The sequence below is a fragment of the Dunckerocampus dactyliophorus genome, chromosome 8, assembly GCF_027744805.1.
Source record: "Dunckerocampus dactyliophorus isolate RoL2022-P2 chromosome 8, RoL_Ddac_1.1, whole genome shotgun sequence".
Classification (NCBI taxonomy): Eukaryota; Metazoa; Chordata; class Actinopteri; order Syngnathiformes; family Syngnathidae; genus Dunckerocampus; species Dunckerocampus dactyliophorus.
Window position 1 is genome coordinate 16,696,151 of NC_072826.1, and position 19,486 is coordinate 16,715,636.

The 19,486-nt window shown below is 40.6% G+C and overlaps 1 protein-coding gene across 2 annotated transcripts; it reads right to left on the minus strand.

Moving 5' to 3' along the window:
- Nucleotides 1–521: 521 nt before the first annotated feature.
- On the minus strand, nt 522–17,456 carry LOC129186367 (vesicle-associated membrane protein-associated protein B/C-like). Of its 2 annotated transcripts, none has more exons than XM_054784572.1 (6): nt 17,207–17,453; nt 13,008–13,160; nt 5,691–5,794; nt 5,475–5,555; nt 5,200–5,379; nt 522–2,643 (listed from the first exon to the last, which is right to left on the minus strand). In XM_054784572.1, exons 1-6 carry the CDS (start codon nt 17,262–17,264, stop codon nt 2,488–2,490), a joined length of 732 nt encoding a protein of 243 aa, XP_054640547.1. In that variant the 5' UTR covers nt 17,265–17,453; the 3' UTR covers nt 522–2,487. The 2 variants fall into 2 exon arrangements, with proteins under 2 accessions (XP_054640547.1, XP_054640548.1); XM_054784573.1 differs by lacking the exon at nt 522–2,643 and adding an exon at nt 3,646–4,069 and having other exon boundaries at nt 17,207–17,456.
- Between the last annotated feature and the right edge of the window lie 2,030 nt (nt 17,457–19,486).

The window sequence follows — 19,486 nt, forward strand, 5'->3', positions numbered from 1 at the left end:
CTTTTTGTTTTGTTTTTCCTTGCTGACATTCTCTCTCTCTCCCCCTCCCCAATAAAACACATAATTGAGATGACATCACTTTCACTTGTGCGGTTAACGTTCGACTCCAACCTCTCGGTTACTCAGTCAAATTTCAGACTGTTACAAAAATACTGTTTTTTTTTTTGCACAAATATGAGCTGCAGCTGCGCCATAAAACACATTGCGGGCCATAAGTTGACCGGCTTTGTGAAATACATTCACCTCTCCTGTACTGGCACTGCAGAAAACTGTATTTCTCTGTTTCAAGTAAAAACAAAAAACAGTCTGGCATTGCTCACAATCTTTTTTTTTTTTTTTTATAGAACCCCTAGCAACCCCAAATAAAGAACACACACACACACACACACAAAAAAAAAAAACAGTAGCATTTTTCGCCCCAAAACACATCATTTAACTATAACAAAATCGGTGAATTTACGCATAGGAAAAGTGTACTGTCGCTCTCATGCAAACACAGGAAATGACATCACACTGCCAGGTAGGGACTTTAATTCCTTTAATTTATTAAGATGCTACATAGTCCAACCAGGTGGGATTTAGTTTTTATACACCAGAGAGACTACTTGACTAGGAATATTCATCTTTTTTTCCTCTTCTCAGATAGACTTATTTGTTTTACATACATACAAAACAGTTGCCCAACTGCTTCAGGTTGATGGTCACTGTAGTGTCTTGCCTTGGATCAACAAGTATGGACATTGTGTGTTTTCAGCCTACTTGAGTGTTAGCAAATTGGTGGAGTGCCATGGCAGGATCGTTGGGGTTTTTTTGTTGTTTGAATTCCGATTCACATTCTTGTAAATTGTGGTATTTTTGTTGTGTCAAATGCAGCAATGCTCCAAGCGGGACACAGTGAAAGTTTTCTGCAAATACTCTATGATGCAAGTTCAGCACCCAAATTTCGAGTTAATTCCAGGTGTGCTCTGCCCTCCCCTCAGCAAGTCATCCTCAAACCAAACACTTAACAGAGATACAGTAGTAGGAACGCACACTCTTCACATCTGCAACAAGGTAAAGTAGCATTTTGGTTTTGAGATTTTGACTTATTTTTAAGCAAATTTTGGATGATGCGACCATTTTGAAAGTGTTCATTCGTAATTTTATTTTAAAGCAAAAATAAATTACTGGCTTTCGAGAACAGTACAATGTCGTTACGTGGTCCCTCGAGGCTATAGCTATAGGAAGATCACACTCTTCGCCTTAGTGCATGAAACATGAAACTTCAAACGCCGTGAGGATTATAAAACATGGATAAACACTTGAACAAACTAGCGACAATGGAACACGTGCCAGCAGTGGACAAAAAAGAAAAAAGTGGAAATCAAGTGAAGGCAGCTTATAACATGCCACTGTTTGCTAACATACATTTGCTGCAGACAAAAACAGAATGTATGGCTCAGGAGGAAGATCTTGTTGTCACGGAAACAAAATGAGCATGCAGGCACCTTCTGTCTGTCATGTGTGTATTTCTTTCCAGGCGTGTGCATGTGTATGTTCATATGCATACATGTACTGTACTCGTGTCTCGGCCTGAGGAAAAACTCACTCAAACAGGTCACAAGGCAAAGCGCTGGCCTGGCGAACGTTAGCAGGCGCCGTCGGAAACCTGACAAAATCTGGAGCTTGTTCCCAGGCGGCGGCGGCGGAGGCGGCAATAACCGTAAATGCTTTTGCGCTTGAACAAAGAAAGAACAAGAAATCATAGAAATGAAACACAAATGAGAGGAAATAAAATGATGTGTGCAAACCTACAGCCAAATAATCACACAATTAACACCATTATAAAAGCAATTAAATTAAGATTAAAAAAAAAAAAAAGTCCAGATGCAACACTCGGCTGTGAACGCATGCAATCAAGGTCCATCTCCACCCTCCCTGGAGGAGATGGGGATGTTGTGATGAGAATAAGGTGAAAATAAACACCAGGATAGAAACTACATATATGGGTTTGTAATTCCAGTCTCTGATTGGAGGAGTCAAGACTGCCCCACAACAAGATGGTGGTGGTTATATTGTACACTGGAGGTAGGGGGTTGGGGGGGGTATACTCTTGTCGTTCAGAAAAAACACCAGTGACATTCGCACAACTTGACTCAAATGTGGTCTCATAGGTGTGAGGAATCCTGTTAATGCTAAGCCCCGCCCACATGTCCTCATGGAATTTGGTGAAGAGGAACAACAATGACCAAGTGGTGATTCGGCAAAACCTGTAACAGCTTCTTTATACGACGGTGAATCATTAGTTTTTCTGTGCACCCCCTCAAACATGACCTTTTTTTCAAATAATAAATGAGGCTGAATCAAAACCACTCCCGCACCCCCCACCCCCCGCAGATATGGCAACTCTCACCCCAAATCCTACATCCCGCATTTTGATTGGATTTTATCCCCACCCCCGAAAGCATGCTGCGCCCTCCCACCCCACCCACTTGACTGCGCCACGCTCTACAAGACCAACTTGCCCACGATGACGCCCACCAAAAAGAAAAGGATGATGAGGGCGGCCGAGCGGGCACTCAAGCCTTCCTCCTTTTTCATTCCAGCCGAGGTGTGCTGGGAGGACATCACGTTGCTCTTCCTCATCCGCAGGCCGTCGTCCTCCTGAGGACAGCGGACGGGGGTGGATGGAGGTTGGAAAGCGATGATGTATGAGAGGAGAGGCGGCGGCAGGGGGCGGGCGGATGACGGAAGGGGAAGCAGCAGCAATATGGAGAAAACAGATGATCGTTTAGTCAATCTGTCCATGAGATAAGCCTGTATGTATGTACTAGTTCTAATCATCTGGTCCTCAAAAAGGCTCCAGGCTTTTATGGAGCCCTGTTAGTTCAAATTTAAAGCAGCAGGAGCAGCCAAAACTTGCTCGGCTTCTGGCAAGAAGCTACAGGGGTGACGGTGACGGTGACGGCGCTTGGGGTGGATGAGGCTCTCTCTGCCACACGTATGACTCATTTCTAACTGAAGCATGACAAAACCCCTCACTTAATTAGTTGTAACAGTTGGTGGTGGGTGAAATCATGGCTCTGCCAAACAATATTATGAGCTTTTAACCCTGTGACACGCTCCCTGCCCTGAAAACTAACATTTCACTTAAAAAGGTACCCTGTTATAGAAAAATGGACTTGTTCTCAGTCATTTGTTTCCGTACAGCCTTTTTATGAGCACCAAACGTGAGGAAAAATCTATCATCTCCCTACTGAGAATGGTCAAATGGTCGCTGTTGAAGTTGCGGCTTCTTGAGTTTGCCCAGTGTATACGTACGCTACTTCACGAAAAAGGGCTTCATGACACATCTTAAAATAAAGCCTGGAACTCTGCCAACCATAGATGTGGGAGCTGTAAGTTTGAGCATTTACTTTTTTGTCAGCGAATAAGGTAACCTAGCATGATGTTGCTGTTAAAAAGCGTCCGTCTTCCTTATTCACAAGCACGGGTATTGCAGTTTGTTGAGCAGATGTGTACAATGAGTACAAAAGTTATCGAGGCTACATCTGTTTTTGAAATACTGGGCAAAATTATCCAATGATGTACTGCATCAATAAATGTAAGAATTTTTGCATTTAATTCACTGAAAAAAGCACACACGCTATGGTGGTAAAATAAGTGTAAAAGGTAACGGAATTCTAAAAAATTAAAATGGAAAAAAAAAAAAAATTGGGACCAAATAAAGCAGATTCACAGGGTGCTACACATGAGTATGACGGGAACCACAAATATCCGCAAAAAAAATAAAAATCTCAGAAAAAAATACTTTAATTCTGCATGGATTTTTTTTTGTCTTCTCTGCTAACAACTCTGGCTTACCTTGATATTAGTCGAGAAATTAGCCAACAACAAAAAAGGTTGAAAGATTTTTCAATAAAGCACTCCGCATTTTCTGAATAGTAATTTATTAAAGTAGGCTTCCACATGTCGGCATCTCCGCAGTCCAGCCCTGCACACGCCGGGCTCGATCCGGCGACCACATCTGTCCACTGACTGCGAGTTAAGTCAAGCAGCGCTTGCCAGCAAGCTAAAATCTGTCAACACACTGTGCAACACAGTTCTGAAGGCGTCAAGTGAAGTTTTACCCATCTGCTACACATGCACGCTGCACTTGTTTGTTGTATTCTGCCCTTGTAACAGGTAAAATTAAAAAAGATTAAACCATTTAAATGTTTGTAGGCTGTGTTATCTTTTGTGGCTTCAGACTATTTTTTTTTGTAGTGGAAGAGGGGGTAAAATGGCTCTTTTGCTCGAAAAGGTTTCCGACCCCTGCGCTACAAAAAGCACAAGCAAAAAATCTAGTGAAGAGACTTTGAGACTCTTGACATGAGGGACCCTGTCACAATAGCAATTAATGGAGACACAAACTGTCAGAGACAGGTGTGGACAAAGACAGCTCATTAGCATTAAAACACTTCCAATACACTACTGTGGGACCTCTTAGGACGTATACAGTGGAACCTTGGTTAGCGTCTGCCCTGATGAGTGTGTTTTTTGGTTAACGTAAAAAATGTACGCCAAAGTTTTGCCTCCGTTTGCGGGCATCTTGTTGTGTTGTTAATAGACTACATGAGTCCAACTGTGCTGTTAATGTTATTGTTTTATTATCAAAAAACGTCCTTCCTTGTTAGCATCCTATTAGCTATCTGATCAAAATGGCAACCGGAACTGAAGGTTACGTCGTCCATCTTTGATCTTATCAGCAGTTGACTCTCAAAAACATTAACACAAAACACATTTTTATAGCTTTACATGCATAAAACAATTCTAAATGCATATAAATAAGGAATGAAAGAGATAAATGGACATTTAAAGTTATTTTGCAGTCACTGAAGACATGACTGTTCAAAGACATGATGTGGCAGTGAGATCAACCACAATCACCTTCCTGTTTTCAGTCATGTCAAGAATCACCTCTTCAATGAAGGCAAAAGTAACCTTAAATGTTAATTTATCTTAATTCATCATTTATATGTATTTATATGCATTTCAATTTTTTTCTGCATATAAAACTATAATTGTAAAAGTATAAAAAACGTGCTTTGTGTTAACATTTTTGAATTTCTGGAACGGATTAATTGGTTCCACTGTACTTACAAAAATACTATAATATGGGACTTTTAATAGAAAACAGCTAAGGGTACCCAATGGGCACTCGTGTGTCTCATCACTCACCCTGATCTGTTTGTTTTCTTCCCGTAGCCTCTGAGCCTCCATCTGCAGCCTCTTGCACTCCTCCATGATCTTCTTCACCTCACCGTCGTCGAGGTTGGAGCTCATGGACTTGGAAGAAAGCATGGAGGACTCGGACTTCAGCAAGCTGGACGACATCATCTTGTTGGACTCCATGTCGTGCTGCCGGTGGGTTACGAAGGTTAGGATGCTATTAGTTCGACTCTTGATGGAAAGTCTTCATTCACAAGCGTAAAAAAGGTATAATTTCCCTTTACCGTCTTTTCGTTCTCCACTGGCATCTCAAAAACACACCTCAGCTTGGAGTCCATCAGCTCCTCTGGCTTTGCCTCCTTCCACTGGAGGGATAATGAAAAGGCAAAATGATGACTAACTCTGTGAGGTCTTTCAGCATTTCACACATGTGATGAAAGCAATTAAATCCATGAAAAATATAAATAGGGGACACATATTTAAAGACAAGTCACACTCACCACTCCCTCCATGTCAGTCATGTCAGGGGGTGCTAGCATGGACTGAACCATGAACTTGTGTTTGCTCTTCTCATTGGGGTCATAGTCAAAAGGCTGCAGCATAACTGTAACACACAACCAGCAAAGGAAGGAAAATATCATTAAATGACTCCTGAATAGAATAAATCACGTTTCCAGCAAGTCTCGAAAGACATTAACATTTAATGTAAAGCTGTGTTGAAAATATGACGCAAATAGATGGTTCACTGAGCTAATGTCAGTGTAGGGACGGACACACACTGCACTTAGACAGGAATCTCAGGGAAAAAAAATCTCAACACAGATGTTGGAAAATCTTTAGAAGTTCTGCAAACTGCACAGAAAACCAGCTGTCATGGGTTGAAAAAGACGTTTTACTCAATCGCCCTCTGTTACACTAACTGGTTAAGAGCACACAACTAACAGAGTAGCTTTACTTGTATTTAGATCATTACTGATCTCTACCTTCTTGACAGGCATTAGGAAGGAATTAGTATCACACTCATCTATCAAACCAGATCTTGGCTTAACTCGGCCCCCCCTCAAAAGACTAGTGTCTTTGATTTCTTTTCACGTTCATGTTACCATGACGGCCAAACAGTGACAGATCTACAAATACCCCTGGGGTTAATCGTTCTAACAGCTTCCAAGCCTGTTTCTTCCCCACTTTTTTCTGAGCATTACACATCCCCCTAACAAAAAGCAGGTGTTGGGAAGACCACTTCCACAGATCACCACATCATTTTTTTGATGTTGCTCCAATATGGCTGAGAAGGTATTTTAAAAGTTGTAACAATGATTTACAATGATCACTTTCTTAAGTAGGGCAATCTGGCAGTGCAGAGAGGATAACTGAAATGCTCACTAATGGGTGGGAATCGTTTCTCCTTTGACTAGTTTTTAATATGGGTGTAACTCAAAGCCATATTGTGACATGGGCACCAACTAAAGGCTAAAAATCCCGCTCCGGCCTACTTATTTCACAGCCGGTGTAGCTATCCAGACAGTTTTCATTTGTGGCACATGCCAATCGTCCCCTCGGATATGTAGTAGTGCACCATTACAGCCATCAGGGCGGCTCAGTATCACAAAACAGAAACAGACGGCATGAACAGATTGGGAACGTCCTGTTTCAATCAGGCCCAATTTGCAAAGCAATCCAACTTCGGTCCGAGGGGACACGGCTGAAGAACGGAGGCAGGAAAGCGTGTAAATTCTTTGGGCAACACAGTATCACATTAAAAGGTCCTTAAACAAACCCCCAGAGGGAAGCGCTCCCACCAGGAATGAAGTGGGGGTAGATTCAATGCAAAGCTTTTGAACACAAGAAATTTCTTCTAATTGCATAATTAATTGCATGATTTATAAAGCACATAGGTTAACCGCAGGCAGCATGATAAAGCAGGACGATCACTAGCCTGCACACTGATGAATGGAACCATTAGAGGGGCAAAGAAGGAGGTAGATTACAGATGGCTAGAAAAATGTTACTTAAAAACATCAGTACAGTACAGTTAGAATTTTGATATCAACTGACTCTGGAACCTCTTATTTGCATAATTGACCATGATGCATGTGCTTGTAATTTTTCAAAATGCCAATTATATGCAGGTATACACACACACACACACACATATATATATATATATACTGTATGTGTGTGTGTGTGTGTGTATATATATATATATATATATATATATATGTGTGTGTGTATGTATATATGTGTGTATATATATATATATATATATATATGTATATATGTGTATATGTATATATGTGTATGTATATATATATATATATATATATATATATATATATCCAATGATGTATATATATATATACAGTCAAACCTGTCTTAGCGGCCACCTTTATAGAACAGCCACCTGCCTATAGCAGCCACTGAAAAATCCCCCGCAGCAAATTTACATGTTATAGAACCTGTGTATAGCAGTCACCTGTCCAACGCGGCCATCGGCCACCCATTTTGTCTCCCTTGGTCAATATCTGACTGCATATAGCGACCAAATTACCAACTCAAGTAGAAGCTTCATGCACGAAAAAGTTTCATTTTTCAATCAATGAAGCCGTCGTGTGTACACTTTATTTACTGAGTCCTTGCTCAGTCACAATCATTCACAAGATCCACACAAACTGTCAGTTGTCCCACATAAAAAGCCGTCTTCTTTTGAGCTTGCTATTTCCTGGTCAAACATGTAACTTTAAGAGCATTTGCACCAAAACATTACCGCAAATTAGGCTGGGAACAGGACGTGCTCCCAGTGACGCTACAATAAAAAAAAAAAAAAAAAGATACGCTAGCATGCATGCGGCAGCGGGAGCAAAACTGAGATCGGTTGTACTTAATTGAAGTATTTTAGAATGTACTTACGTTATTTTTCATCAATCCTCATCCATTTTTCATCAATCCTCATCCACAAATCCATCAAAGACCTCATCTTCTGTATTCGATACAAACAAAGCCGTCTTCTTTTCCGTTCGCTACTAGTCCGTTAACTTGTCAGTGTTATTCAGCTCCGAAGCAAAGAAGGAAACTTCTCCTGTTGCTTCTGCCAACTTTATTTATTGAACGCGGCCACCAGACAGCAGCTCAGAACACACACACATCTCTCAGCATCGTCTCTCCTTCCTGCTTGCCCACAAGGCAAAGGTTAAACAAGCCCCACTACATAGCTGTCCAGCCAATGCCTGTAAGAAATGACACCGTTTATTTCCTGGTGTGCACTGGTCAATACTGTAATGCCGCTTGTTGTGGGGAAGGAGAGACTCACGTCGCCGATGCACTTTAATGGCTTTATTAACAACGGAGAACACTGCAGGACTTTCCACCTACGCCAACATAAACACACTTCCCAACTCTCTCGAAACTCACAGCTAGCACTGAGCCTAGCTCTCCTGCTCGGGACGCCCACCATCACTTCCCGTCACTTCCTGATGAACTAAAGCTGTAATGACACTCTGCCGTATAAAAAGTAAAATATTGAAAACAAGCGTAAAACATTACTAACACAGCTTTGTTCTGTGGGTTGTGGATATATTCTATCAGTTATTATTAGCCTCTAGTTTCCTTTTAGTAACTAAAAACCTTGGCTATGATTGCACTACATTGTCATGTAGACCTACAAAGTACACTTGGAAGAACAAGAGGTGAATAAATGTATTGCAACTGATGTGAAACTGATGAGGGGTAGGATTAAATAAGCTTTGCTTCTTCCTACTCCTTTTTGGACATGCAAAATTGTGAATTGTACTATGTGATGTGCTACTGTTTGACTCATGCATGTTCAGGATTAAAACCATGAACCATGATAATAACAATCCTAGTAGTGCTGTACAACTTTTATCCGCAGTTCACAGTGCCCTCTACTGGTCAACATTATTATTATTTCCCTTTTTTTTCCTCTACTGGTCAACATTCAAACTGGACGCCAACCTGTCTATAGAGGCCACCTGTCTATAGCGGCCACTTTTGCAGACTCCCTCTAGTGGCCACTATAGACAGGTTTGACTGTATATATGCACACACATACACATACTGTACATACATACACATACATATATTTAAAGACAAATCTTTGTGTTATGTTACTGTATTGGCCGCCATGAGCGCTAGGCTGGCTACTATGGACCATACTGGAAATGTGAATTGACTTACTGCCACCTTGGCACGCTTTTCCACGTTCCACGGTTAAACATCTTGTGGGTTTTTGACTTTTTATTTCCATCCGCAGGGTAGTAACGTTTGTCCTACATAGTTTGCTGATCTGACAAGGCGAATGCTGTCGCTAGGAAATGTGAACAAGCTTAGGCCGTCTCCTCGAGTGTTCCAGCAAAAGCCTTCAACACAACGATTGTAACTGCAAATATTTCAATATTCGAGTACACATCTAACACAGGAAATATGCCTTTCAATGTTATTTTTCATGGCGGAAATAACAAGATTAACATGTGATCTGGTGTCTGTACTCACTGGACATCACTGTAACAAGATACAGGTGTGAGTTGAGCCTTAAATCACAAAGCGAAACAAGACATGACATGAGACCATACATCCCTGTGTAATATATTCAGAAGAGCGTGTAATAGGTGGCGTTATGTCACCAAGGAAAAGGCCGGTCACAGGTCAGTAATGTGTAGTGAAATAGAGTGAGAAAACAAAGATGTGAAGTGAAGCAGACTTTTTCTCAAGGGAAACCTTGCCAGGATATAACGCTTACAATATGTATTCATATTCAAGCTTCTCAGGCAAGCAGGATCTCTTTCTCCTGATTGTGCTCTCCTGGGCACACTGTGTCCAATTGTAAATCAAAAGTTAAAGAAAACACGCTTTCAAACATTTAACACAACCCACAGCACTTAAACCAGCCTCCCTGTGGAGGGATTCGACTGCAGCTTGTTGGGTATCCATTTGTCCCAGTTTGTTGTGCTAATGACAAGCTAATGAGGCTCATTCAACAATAAAATTGTTATTTCATATCGCAGCATTGTTATTTTGCTCCTGGCCTCCCTTGGAATGTTTAGCGTGTCTTGGAATGTCAGACATAAAAATGCTCCCAGAGGAAACCCAGTGTTTGTGGACGCAAGGATTTCTTGAAACATTCATGGCACATATTTTACCACTGGATGCTACATAACACCGAATGGAGCGCGGCGGCATTCTTGCGGTCAAAGCTTCGTTTAACATATTCACTCACGAGGCCAGGAGCTGAGATTCACATGCTGCTTGTCTAGGGCAGCCCAAGACATGTCATGGATCTTTCTGAACTGTTCCATGATTTGGTGTTACAACTCTGCTTTGTGGTTGCATAGTGGACTAGTGGTTAGCGTGTCTAACCATGTTAGCCTCACAGGAGAGGGAGGGTTCGGAGTACCTCCTGGTGTTTTCCCAGTGGGTTCTCTCTGGCTACTCCAGCTTCATCCCACATCCCAAAAACTTGCATGTGAGGTTAACTGGAACCTCTATGTCCATAGGTGTGAACGCAAGTGCACGTTAGTGCTGCACAAAAAATGTATTTTCTGGGATTTCCGAGCATACTTAAATGCATCAAATTGTACTCCCGTGGTAACAGTTATGTTCGTGAGAGATAAGAATATCCACTTGCTTTTTTTCTTAGTCTTTCTGCTAACTTAGATCACACATACACGCATACTAAAGACGTTGTGATTTTCCTGGTGTCAGTGAATGCACCTCGCTGTCATCTAGTGACAATGAGGAAGTGTCGTTCCCAGGACGAGCTGACTAGAGACGTATTTGTGAGCTGGAGATACGCATATGGTAGTGGTGTAACAATTCATTTTAATAACGATTTGATTCATATCACGATTCGTGGTTGCCGATACGATTCAAGGGCGATATTGGTTCATTTAGAACGATACGAAATGAAACAATACAGTTACTTTAAATTGATTCAGTAACTTTTTAGACAAAAATTCAACCAGTTTGACTGTGAAATAAATACCTGGATACTGGACAGTGCAGGTGAAGTTTCCCAGATTCCCGTTGTTTTTTGTAAGGGAATCAGGTGTAAATTATTAATAATGCTGACATACTTAAGAATAAATGATCAATGAGTACAAAAAATGAGTTAAAAATGCAATACAATATCAGGATGAGCAGAGGGTGGTACAGCTTCCCATGATTAATTATTTACTTTAAATAGAGCAATCCACACCTGCACTTTGCACCCACAGATGAGGGACATTATGCAAATTCCTCAGCAAATGAATGTGGTATGGTATTTTCAATTAGGTGTTGAAACTTTCTTACCTGTATGGACCGAATGAACATATTATAACTCATGCTTATATTACACTCACCCAGTCACATCTTTGCTAGTACAAAGTGATGTCAACTATGCCACATTCTTGATCTCATCACTCCACATTTGTTCTGCAAACAACCCTAGTATATGGTGTTGGAATTGCACTGCTGTGTGTTCAGGTCAGAATAAAGTTATTAAAGAGCGGCAGACTTGGTGTGGCTCTGCGGGGACGCTATTGTGGCTCTATCAGCCGTCATAACAGAGAGATGTGGCTTGAAATGATGCGCATGCATTAATGCCGTTAAAAACTTCAACGTAATGAAATTAACTCGGTATTTTTTACAGTCCTAATTAATAGACTTTTCCTGTTTTATTATGTGCATTAATGTACCGTGGAGGGAATGAGCATGCTGGGGGTTTTTTTATGGAGTATTTTGTCTTTCGATTCATTTCTATTAAAAAACAATGTCCCGTCAACTGTCCTTCTGGGACCTTCTATGAAGAATGGCAGAAAGATTTGTTTTAAAGCAGAATATCACAATGACCAATATAATATTAATGTTAGTAATGATAATAATAATAAATGTGTGATATATTTAACCACTTTATTTAAGTAGCAACATGATGTGTGCATGTGCACGTATGAAAAAAATAATCCCAGAAAATTGTGATCTCAATTTTAAGCAAGAACATATAAATTCACATTTTTCGCAGAATCGTGCAGCCATAATGTGAATGGTTGGTCGTCTGATTGACTGGTGACCAGGGTGTACACCGCCTCTCACCCAAGGTCAGCTGGGATAGGCTCCAGTTCACCTGTAACCCCAATGAAGACATGCAGTAATGATAATGGATGGAATAGCTCTGATTTTGTGTATCTCAGGATGCATGTGCTGTTTTTAGAATGTCAAACAATTGATAGCAGTGATGTTGGCATGGCAACCACGCCACTCCTGTTTCAGGCAGGGGTTATGTGAGGTCACAAGTGTACTATACATCAATTTAAGAGTCCATTTGGCCCTGAAGAAATGCAGCTTGTCACATAATAAAGAAGGAGAATCCTGTTTCAGGCTTTGTGTCTGTTCCTATGGCAACAACATTTTAAAACAAATGCACTATCAAGAAGAATGTTGGTGCATGACCTAATTAAGGTTAAATTAGAAGGCAATTTGATCTATTTCTATCGGACATACAGGTACTCTCAAGATAGATGGATATAAAATCTTAATTTATAGACAATTCATGGCTTTTGTCATACGAAAGGCGTCAAGAATGATTCAAACTATTGACCCAAACTGACAGCGGAATGTGTTGTTTTGTCGCCGACTGCTGACCAACATCTGCAATGACACTGTGTGAAAATGCTAAAAGCAGTAAAATAAGTCTGTAACACACCGCACAATATCAATTTATCCATCAACCAGGGTTCCATATCTCTTTAACGTTGTTTTCTTGGACGACAGCCAGTATAAACATCTGATTTATACAGAAAATGAAGCGTGAATGGTCAAGGTATTACCTGAGACATTGATAGAGGTGCCTGCGTCGATGATACCACTATTTGGCCGTACGCAGTACCGGCGTGGCGCGGTCGTCTTCACCTTGAAACACACATTCCTGTCTGTAGGGTTGGAGAGCTTGAGATTTGTGGTGACCACGTCGGAGAATGGGCCTGTGGAGAAAGCCGAAAGGCGCTTAAGTCAACCTGTCAACATGTTAAGGCTCTAGACTGTAGAAAGTGTGTGGCTAACAAATGCCATCCCTAGATGGTAATATTGCTGTAATTTATATACATCTGCATGCTCTCCAGGCCTTGCTCTGTGATGCAAGGCGTTAAAGTCCACAATTCCCTGGTATTGCTCCTTAAATGCACCACCTGAACCATGTTGTAGTCAATATGCATTTCTTTACACTGTACTCTTTACTTGCGTATCTTGCTTGCTGCTGTAACAAGTAAATTTCCCTGCTGTGGGATAAATAAAGTACAAATACAATACAATACAATACAATACAATAAAATATAGCAAATATTTCAATAAATATTTAGAAGAATAACCCATGTAGCATGTCAATATTGATATTTGCTGTTGCACATGTGCTACGATTTCAGAGCAATTTATTGTAACTCATATTATAGCAGTCTTAAAGACTTTGACTAGATTGTCTTTCTGTAACTCTCAAAAAAACTGTATTTATTGGGAGCAATGCACTGCTCTGGGATACTGGGCAACTTTCAGATTCAGACAAATTCATCTTTTTTTTACACCCACCACAAGAATGGGACAGCAAAACTGCTCATTCAGCCAAAAAAAACTAAAGAAATTCATTTGGACTTTGATATGAGCGCGTTACTGGTAAAGTCATTAAGGGTTTACCAAATGCTGGAAAAGATCCCGACAAAACTTGATCCATGCATCACTTTAACTTATACGTCACTTTGGCTGTTTCTGTCTGACAGCATCTCTGACTGAGAGAAGACTGCAAGACAGTACCTGGTGAAATGTATATCCTGATGGCTAAAACTGCTAAAAATATTAGTCACGTCTGTCAAGTAGGAAGCCGTGAGGAACGAAGACAGAGGGTGGCTTCCCAAACCTGGCAGGCACAGTGCCAGCTCCACACAGTTGACATTAGTCACAACAATTGAATATAGATATAACTTTAGTAATCATAGTCAAAATGTACAGTACTTGCAGCACGGTTATTGATGGGCTATTTTTTCCACCCCAATGAGCCTCACTCCATTTACACCAGTCTGTGTGCTAGTAATAGTAAGAGCAGCTATTAGGGATTGGACTGCATTTCCTTGCTCAACTATGGGAAAAATCTATGAATCAATACGGAATCTCTCTCTGAGTTCTGAACTCCTGTTTTTATGCCAGTTTTGTTTAGAGTTGACCAAGTGTGGATGTTGCACAACTTCACATAGCAGCTGTAAAGTTGCTCTTCTCTAGACAGCAAACTAGCTGAGAGTGTCAATCAAAATATTTTTTCCTAACAATCAAAGATATAATTTGTTAAAGATCTATGAAGGACTCAATGTGTTTACTTGTCATTCTAATAAAAGCAACTTACATGCTTGGAACAAAATTGGCTACTAAGTGCCGGTAACAGTCAGCAATAAATAACCAAATCCAATTAAACAGTGCACCATAGGGAACGTTACATCCAAAAATTAACAAGTACACATTCAGCAGGATGTTGTACAATCAGTGATGTGTTATGTGTGCAAAAGGTATGAGGTAGTTGGATGGTAACTGTAAAATACTACATATGCTCCCGTGCATATGAAATATTGGCTGTGTGTGTGTATATTAATCAATGACTTTTGGTTTTTTTGCATTGCCCATTCCAACTAAGTGTATAGAGTAAACTTTGCTTGTTGCTATTTTTTGTTGCCAAAAAAAACCCCCAACTAACTTTGCTCTTGTCCTGCTAACTTTCTGCACAAGCCTGTTGAGGCAGCAGACTAGTTGGTCCTGAATGAAACCTGCGCCCTCGGTCGGGAATCCATTAGCATTGCTTTGAGGCATAGCCACTACACAACATAACCTTTTTGAGCATGGTTGACAGTTTATGAAAATCTAAATATCATCCTCTGACTTATTATGCCTGTTCCTACACTTTATTTTTATATGCAAAAGCTTGAAGTGGACCAGATCCTCTAACCAAGCAACTCTTCTCCAGTTGACAACTGTACAGGATTATGAGGCGCTACTTCAGAATTAGCAACAGCTTCCCAGATAAAGTTTCATTCAGCTCAGCAAACACTCAGAGTGGCAAGACACGTCCCTCCCCGACTCGAGTGAAGGATGGCATGGGGGTGAATTTCAGACCCCAGGCAGGCTTGGTTTGACATCTAAAAACTGTTGAATGCAAAGGCGACACCACAGACTACTGACCTGCTACTTCCTTCATGTTTCTGAGGGACTCAAAATCATGAACAGCATAAATAGTGCATACGAGAGGCTTTCCTCTAACAGATCTTTGTGAGAATATGACATGTTCATGACATAGTGCACTCTAATGTGGAGTAAGGGCATGTGATGTGAGCCATTATCTGGTCCAGCACTGCTATTGTCTGGAATACCAAGTATGCACTGGCTGATTGGCTGGCATGTGTCTGTTTACATCATGTAGACCTGAAAATACACCAGCCCGACTACTGCTGTGTGTTAGCACCAGGGGCCACCCCAACTTACAGATGTAAAAGCAGTTATTTAAAGCATATCAGATGCCAACAGAATGGAAATACGTTATTATTTTGTAGACAAAGCTGACAATAATAGCACACCGATACATCTAAAGAAACAAAGTAAAAGAGGAACGTGTTCACAAAGAAGTCTTATTCTTAAACCAATCAAACCGACCTGTGCCATCAATATACCTGTAAAGGAATTCAAGTGAGTTGTGAACACAAGTTCTGTCTTTTTTACAGCTGCTTAGTTAAATTATATGTAGGATGCAGGCAAGGACACAAGAAAATAATACATCTGGTGGAGTAAATTGCAATCGGGGTTTCTACACATTTTTTTCTCCAAATTAAAGCACTTTAAAGATCCATTTTTAGGCAAGTTAGTGTGTTGTTGCATGTTTTGCTTTATTTCTCCACATAATTGAAGCACTATTCAGTCTGACAGCTGCTTGTTGTGAAATAAAGGTTTCTGTTAAAAGCTGCTAAGAGCTATAACCAACAAAGTAGACGATTCCAGTTCTTAAGTCGTATATCACTTCTAGGTCACAAATCCTAACATGGTTTAGACCCAGAATAAATATGTACCAAGTTTAAAGAATGCAAACCCCAGTAGGAGTTTAGGATCTATGAATCCAGGTCACTAATCCAACTCAGAATCCACTCTAAGCAGGAAGAAGATGCATTTTGCTGTTTTGCCACAGAAAATTTTAAATTTCTCTTTTCTTAAGTTTTATTTTTATTTTTCTGGATGGTTCCTTTATCTATTGTATTTGTGTATGCATTATATGTAATATTATGTAATATAAATAAATGTAATGATGTGACAGGTGTAGCTCAGCACATTGTAATGATTTTAGACACAAACATACAGTACAGTGTGCAGAAACGCAAATACGGAACATTTCAAGGAAGGGGAGGTTTGTTGCAGAACATGCACAATCGCACCATATGCACCATGGGCCTTAAGGCAATGGTGCAACCTAAAGGCGAGGCTCCAAGTGACGTGTCTAAGCATAAAAAATGGGGAGTACGGCTGTCTCTGCAGAAGCGAATGAACAAGAAAATATTGCAGACGTTTATGTCTTTAGTCTTCTGTCAGCTTGTGTCCTGTGAGCCAATCAGAGGGCGAGCTGGTGTTAGCGACCTACACCTGCTAGATATTGAAGCTAACCTATGACGGAATGTTATCTGTGTTGAAGCCATTTATCTCATGTTCACCTAGTATGTGTGAATGATACGTCCGAGGTGATATATATTTTCAGACTTTTACTTTGAGGGCAGCTCCTACTAGGGCCATAGGGCCTTGTGTTGTATTAGCCGCGAGGCTAATCCAGCTAGCTGCCCGGCTAGCGGCTGTCACCTGACCTGCAGTACTTACCAAGCGACATTATTGTATTTGTTTTCTCCACAAAATGTCTCCAAAAGGATCCTGCCTATCTGGACACTACCTCCCTACCTTTATTACTTCCTACCCTTGCCGCCCACCTCCCGTCCAAACCGGGCCCTCCTCCCCTCCCTCTCACCTCGGAATTTCAGTTCGTGCTGAGGCTCCAAGAGCAGAACCTGTTCCGGCCTGGCCATGACCCAACAAGCAGGAGTAGGGGCGATCGTGCTGGGACCACTTGTGGACGTTTTTCAAACCCCCCTGGCCGCGTTGTGATGCTGAGGCACGTTGCAGCGTCACGGACTCGGCGACAACACTCCCGTCCCCCCGGTCAGTCAGTAGTGAAGCTAGCTAACTAGCAAGCGACGGCTGTTATGATGCAGCAGCAGCAGCAGCAGCAGCAGGAAGGGAGGGAGAGGCAGGCCGGTGACGTCACTGCCTCTGCATTTCCACCCAGTGTGGAGGGTGACGGGGTGACGGGGTGATGGAGGGTGATACACACTGCTTATGATGTGGGAAAGGTCGGGAGATAAGCGCTAGTGGGCAATGTTTTCTGGAATAATTATAATTCATATTATGCATAATTAATAGTTAGTTGTCCATAACCATTGACTTCAATGCTACATTTCTTAATCATTCTTCATTCTTATTATAGCTTACAGCTAATAAAACATGGAGCCATAAATTTGAACAAATGTCACAAAGTTCAGTGTGGTAAACTACTTGTTCATGGTCTAATCAGCAGATGAACTGCAAAAACTTCCTGAGTCTTTAACTGGTCTTAGTCTGAATGGAACTCCTGAAATCAAGTAACTTTTGCACAATATTATATAACTTAATGTTGTTTTAAACTCTTTATACCACTGCATTTTCACATATAGTGGCCAAAGGTGTTTATTTACTCAACTACAGAAAGTACCAGGCATTTACTAGGAGTCAGGCATTTATCGAGAAAGGAGGCTTTTATTTATATAAATGCATATACAGTTATCCCTCTTTTATCGCAGATAATTGGTACCAGATCCGATCATCAAAAGTGAATTTAGGATTCCTTATTTATAAATTGACTATTTTTGTGCTTAGTCCATCCAAAACCTGTTTACAACCTTCTAAATGTTTTTCAACAATATTAGAGCCCTTTAGACATGAACTAACACCCCTTCAGTCACCTTTACACTCGTATTACCCAATAGTATACATAATAAGAGTATAATAAGAGTTTAACACCAGAGTGGTGGACAGGAAGTGATATCAGAGGTTCAGAGCTGAGTTCCTGCTACTGTGGCCAATTTTTTTCATTAGTGATCACTGTGCCCGTTGTGAGATACAGTAAGTGAGACAATAAAAGCCTGTTGTTCCGGTGATCATGACTGATGATTGTGTCTCACTCAATATTATAGTAACATTACTGACACCTAGTGACTAGTGTAGAATACGGCATCAACGTATTTGAATGCCTTATATATGTATTTTAGTTGATTTAGCCATTTTTATGCTTGAAAATGTCTTAATTTAGGCAAAAAAATGTAACATTAGTTTAAATATGCATATGTTTTGACTAGTAATAGGCCGTATTCAACCACGAAACAGCATGATTTATTAATATACTTTTGAAAAAATGTGAGAGTGGAGCCACGAAATTCAAACTGCCAAGTGGCAAGGGACAACTGTATATTGTTTCACACAAAGAAATACTGCTATTATGGTTAATAATATATATCGCATTAATGACAATCTAGAAACAAGAAAACAAGCCCCTTCCATCACGGGAACTTTTTAAATTCCAAAGCGGCTTTAAAAACCCCCACTCACTGCATTTACGCCAAAATTACACGGGTTAAAAAAATTTCCAGTATAGCCCAGAAAAGTTCCAGGTATCCACCAGGATCTTTTTCTCAGAAGCCTAAAAACTATTGTGGGGCAGCCTGTGCTAAAGAACGCTGATTATTGTAAGAACCCAGAGCTCCTCGTTGGATAAAAACATACACACAATACCGCAGACAGAGCACAGAGGAAAATATAACGCTAATTCTCATTCACAACTGTTAAGTAATTCATCTAAGATAAACTGTTTACTTGCTTCAGTAGGTGCTGCTGTTTTGGTTAACAACTGAGAAAGAAGCTAGTGAGTGGAGAAAAAAAATGTGATTCTAGATGGGAACTTATAATTTTCCAAATACTGGAATAGAAAAGCAATGATGCAACAATAGTGTGGCATTTAAATCACTTGTGTCAGTGTGATACACTTTGCTCACAGCCATCAGGGGATACATTTGCCAGGTACTGTATGTTCGGAATGTCATGATAGCCAATGATCTTAGTCTTCTACTTTTCTTGCACTAATAACTTGTATTAATTGTATTTTCTCTTACTCTTTTAATTATTTCTGTTTAAAATGTTATCGCTAGCTTCGAATCAC

Coding starts and splice junctions, on each gene's coding strand:
- LOC129186367 (XM_054784572.1), bottom strand. CDS start 17,264: ATGGCCAGGCCGGAACAGGTTCTGCTCTTGGAGCCTCAGCACGAACTG. Junction 13,161..17,206: donor GCACGAACTGAAATTCCGAG/GTGAGAGGGAGG, acceptor CTTTCTCCACAG/GCCCATTCTCCGACGTGGTC. Junction 2,644..5,199: donor AAGAAAACAAACAGATCAGG/GTGAGTGATGAG, acceptor CGCTGTCCTCAG/GAGGACGACGGCCTGCGGAT.